Source organism: Monoraphidium neglectum (genome assembly GCF_000611645.1).
Source record: "Monoraphidium neglectum strain SAG 48.87 unplaced genomic scaffold scaffold03713, whole genome shotgun sequence".
In the NCBI taxonomy this organism is placed as follows: Eukaryota; Viridiplantae; Chlorophyta; class Chlorophyceae; order Sphaeropleales; family Selenastraceae; genus Monoraphidium; species Monoraphidium neglectum.
In genome coordinates this window covers 1-4,680 of record NW_014009916.1, presented here as the reverse complement: position 1 = coordinate 4,680, position 4,680 = coordinate 1, and the positions used below count along the sequence as shown (strand labels likewise).

Sequence of the window (4,680 nt, the reverse complement as noted above, 5' to 3'; positions counted from 1 at the left end):
CCCGCGCCCCCGCTGCCGCTGCCGTTCCCGTTGCCGCCGCCGCCGCCGCCCCCGCCGCCGCCGCGCCGGCTGCGGCCGCTGTCCAGCTGGTGCCAGCGCGCGCGGCACTGCTGGCTGGTGCGGCCCTTGAGTGCCTTGCTGATGCGGGACCAGCTGGTGCCATACTGCTGGTAAAGCGCGCGCAGCCGCGCATCCTCCTCTGGCGCCCAGCAGTCCTGGCGGCGGCCGGGTGGGGGACGAGGGCGGGCGGCGGGGGGCGGTGAGCCGGGCCAACTATTATTCACACTGGCGCCGCCCCCGAGCAACCATGGCAGGCGGCGCGGAGGGGCGGCGGCCGCAAGCGTGCGAGGCCCATCCCAGGGGACACCTGGTCCCTGCTGCCAGCGCAACGACCCCCCGCTTGACCCTGCACACCCACCCATGCCCCCCCCTGCTCCGATCGGCCCGCCCATCATTGTAGACCCTCCCCATCCCCCCCAAACAAGTGCAATCGGCGCCAGCTCCGCGCTCACCCGCCGGATCGCCGGGTCCAGGTGGCGGCGCCAGCGGCCCATGCACTGCTGATCGGTGCGGCCCTGCATGTGCCGCGCGATCTCGGCCCATTTGCCGATGCCAAATGTTTTCACGAGATCCATCAGGTGCGAGTCCTCGTCCTCGGTCCACTTGTCACGTCTGATGTTGGGGTTGACCTGCGGAGGGGAGGGGGTTGCGGGAAAGGAAGCGTGGGAGGCGCCGGGTTGCATGGCGGGGGCGCCGCCCCATTGTTGACCGCGGGATGAGGCCGGCGGCCTGGACGGGGCGGCCGCTGACAGGAGCGCGCGGAGCGTGATCGGATCTAAATGGGATCCCCAGCCCCTGTAATAGGGCTTGCCTGCACGATCAGGCCCGCACGCGGGACGCGGGGCCTGAAAGTGCTTGCGGCTGTCGCAGCTTCCCGGCCCCAGAGCCCCCGGCGTGCTGAGCGGCGCTCGCACCTTGTGGCGCCACCGCTGCGCGCACTGCTGGCCGGTGCGGCCGGGGATGTGTTTTGCGACCTCGGACCATTTGTTGCCGACCTTGCCCTGCGCAGGGAGGGGCGTGAAGGGGGGAGGCACGGGTCGACAACGACGCTTGGTGGCGCCGCCGCGCAGCACTGGAGGCCAGCGCGCCGCTTGCGACAGCGACGAATGCGTTCATTCCAGCCACCGCAATGGCCCTGGGATGCGAGCGGGGCCCCTTGTGTTGCTGAACGCCTGCGCATCGGGTGAGCCACAATCATCACGCACACAGCAGCAACAACTCTTGACCCCCTGTCGCCTGGATCGCGGGGCGGTGCTCAGGCACTCGCCTGCCAGTAGTAAAGGAGATCGTCCTCGTCCGCATCCCAAGCGCCAGTCTGCAAAAAGGGCCCGATGCAAGGAGCAAGGGCGAGTCGGCGTGCTGAACGGTGCATCGAGGAGAGCATGCCGAGCGTCTATGGGCCTAGCTGCAACGCTGCTGCCGTCACTGCTATGTGGCCCAGCAGAACCACCCCCTGGGGACACCTTGAGGGGCGTTTGCGGGGGCATCTTGCTGTTCGCCGGGCTGAGGCCCTCTGGGAGGGGCTGCTCGTGTCGCACGCGCCCGCACTCCAGGCGTGACCACTGCTAATGTGTCCGAGCTCTTCCCAAGGGCATCAAGGGCGCGCTGGGGCGCGCGGGCGGCGTGCCGCGAGGTCCATTGTGGAGCACGTTCACTGGTAATTCAGTACGAAATACCGATACATGCACGTAGCATAGACTTCCAGCAATCAACGTCTGCACTTTCGGCGTTTGCACCTGGCACAATTGCGCTTCGGCGCGTGGAAAAAATTCAACCAGCGTTCAAAAAAGTGGCGCCGTTGACCCGATGCACTGACGCAGTGTTTTCGAAAAATCAAACTTATCGCAATCATAGCAGCATGACTCGCACTGGCTCGTCCGCGGTGACGCAGATCGGTCACACCAACAACGGCCGGTGTCGAGTGGGGCCAATCTGTTGTTGTTCAACGGTCTAGAACACGATAAAGCCTCTTGTGGCTCTGGGTAGGGTCGCAAACCCCAGTGCGCTCTTGCCATGCATGCTTCCCTTCGACACAGTTCGCCGCCTGTTCAATATTTAGAGCGCATGGACGCTGTTCAGGTCCCCTTTCCTGCTCTTTCATGACGCTCCAATCGAGTCCCGCCGCCGTCCGGCAGCCTGAGCACCCGCATGAGTGCCTTGCGTGGCACTGATGAGCCGCCGCTGGCACCAGCCACAGGTGCCTCCCGCCCCACGTGTGCTCATTTGCAACTTGGTCGCTTTTTCCGCCACGCACGCAACCCTGCCGCCTGCCGCCTGCGGCACCATCAAAGCCCAGTCAAGCTGCCCACCCTGCCGGTCAGCTGTTACCCAGGTAATCTCGCCGGGGCGTCAACCCGGCCGGCGCCCGGAGGCGGCGAATGCATCGTGCATCGGCCGCGGCGCCATGAACGCGTCCACCACTTGCTCCGTCACCTGCGCGCGCGCCGCCTGGTGGCGCGCCACAATGTCTGTCAGGAGCCGCGTCAGCTCGCCCTTGATCTCGCCTAGCGGAGGGCGGCGGCGGTGGTGGTGGTGGTGGTGGTGGAGAATGTGGTTGAGGAAGCACACACTTTGCGGCTGGATGGGGGCGAGTGGATACCTTATGAAAGATCTTGCACGGGGCTTGGACCCCAGGCGCAAACAACATCGCATCGCATGGTGGAACGCACGGCTAGAAAGAGGGCCACGAAATTTGCACCCCCCCCCCACACACACACTTCCCTAGCGCTCTCAAGAACAGCACACCGCCGCCGCTCCGCGCCGCCGAGCAGCTAGGCCCCCCCGCGCCCTGCCGGGCCCCCATTCCGGGCCGCCACCCCGCCCATCGCGCGCGCACCCGTGAGCATGCGCCCCGAGCCGTACTCGCGGCCGATGTGGGCCAGGCGGTCGTCGTCCTCCATAAAGAAGTTGAGGTACTTCCAGGGCACGTCCACGTCCAGGTTGGCGCCGCGCGCACGGTGCTCCTCCAGGGTCGCGCCGCCGCCGCTGAACGCGTACTTGGTAATCTGGGGGCGCGCGGATCGAGGGGGAGGGGGGCAGGCGGCGCGCGTCGGCGCGTGGGGTCGTGTGTGGGCGCTCGGGTGCACACAGCTGTGTTAGTGGGAGGGGTTACCAGGGGTAGTCTTGACGGGCAGGCGGTGTGCAGGGCTGGTTGCGGCAGCCGGGTGCCAGGAGGGCGTGACAACCCCAGCGCTGCACGCCCTGTGAATGCCCGGAAGCCAATCAGCAAATCCCGCGAGTCCCAACTAGCCGCGTGCCACGCGTGACACGGCCGCACACACACACACACACACACACACACACACACACACACACACAAACACACACACACACATACACACACACATACACACACACACAAACACACGTGCGCGCGCACGCAGACACCCTTAAACACACGCACACAGAAACGCACACACAAACTCACACGAACATGCACACAAACACACTGCACGCGCGCTCACATACACACACACACACACATGGCACAAACACTCCCTCGCTGCTGACCTTGTCCTTGATCTGCTTGGGCGTGTCGTTGACGAATATGGCGCTGTTGGGGTCGCTCGCGCTCATCTTGCCGCTCTCGCCCTGCAGCGCCGGGAAGAATCGCGACTCGATCAGTGCGGGCTTGGCGTAGCCCAGGCGCGGCGCCACGTCGCGCGTCATCCTGTCGGCAAGGGTGGGGCAGGCGGGTGAGCGAGGGCTGCGGGAACGGACGCGCGTGCGTGCAAGTGCGGCTGGCCAGAGAACGGGTGCGCGAAGCAAGCGCGGTTCCACGGTCTCAAAGGTGGGTTGTATCGACGAACCCCAGCAGAGCGAGGCGATTTGGCAGTAATCCGCCCAACTACGCTCGCAGCCCGCCGCTGGGTCCCGCCCGCCACCGGCCCTCGCCCCACGTGCGAGGGCTTTTCTCTGCAGGCCGATGCTCGCCTGCCACGTCCTAAGAGGGCGTCTGCTGATCAGACCGCGCACACGACGCAACAAGCTCTTGCTGCGTGCACCCCTCGAGGTGGCCTGAAACAGGCACGAATCAAAAAGGCGCGAATGCACCCAGCTTGAGCCCCACACAAGTCAAGCGGAGGCCCCCCACCCACCGGAAGTAGGGGTCCTGGTCAATGGCGCACGGGATGAGGCACCGCACGTCCCGCCGGTCGCCAAAGATGTGCGGGAAGCAGCCCGGGAAGCTGGGCGCCGCCTGGACCGCCGGGAACGCGATCTTCCCGATGCAGTCGTCGAGGGTGAGGCCGAAGATGCCCTTCACCTGGTTGCCGCTGACGCACCTGGGGGCGGGGCGGGAGTCGGACCCAGGGGCTTTGAGTGGGGTACGCTGCAGACGGGGGGGCGCGCAAGGTGCGCTCGGTTGGGCGCGCCGAACCTACTGCCCCTAACAACCCCACCTGGTCAAACGCCGCTCGACCGACTTCATAACCTGGGCAGCCGGTCCTGCCCGCCCTTCCCCCCCCCTCGGGCCCCCGCCCCCGGCTGGTCAAGAGTTCCTGCTTGATCACGCCTCAGCCCGCCCGTCCCGCCTGGCCCCGCCCAGGTCGTCACCTCTGTATGTCCACAATGTGGCGGTAGAACGCGCCCCCCACGTAATCAAAATCGCTGAATATGAAG

General features: G+C 66.3%; 1 protein-coding gene across 1 annotated transcript in view; it reads right to left on the bottom strand.

The window, feature by feature from the left end:
• MNEG_13247 (tryptophanyl-tRNA synthetase) overlaps nt 1-4,489 on the bottom strand; it is a gene marked incomplete at both ends in the record, with an annotated part of 5,625 nt that extends 1,136 nt beyond the window's left edge. The window contains 7 exons of the mRNA XM_014038281.1: nt 513-689; nt 975-1,061; nt 2,494-2,564; nt 2,897-3,065; nt 3,571-3,730; nt 4,158-4,343; nt 4,461-4,489. Coding sequence (XP_013893735.1) covers nt 513-689; nt 975-1,061; nt 2,494-2,564; nt 2,897-3,065; nt 3,571-3,730; nt 4,158-4,343; nt 4,461-4,489 — 879 coding nt within the window. The remainder of the gene's footprint in view (nt 1-512; nt 690-974; nt 1,062-2,493; nt 2,565-2,896; nt 3,066-3,570; nt 3,731-4,157; nt 4,344-4,460) is intronic.
• Between the last annotated feature and the right edge of the window lie 191 nt (nt 4,490-4,680).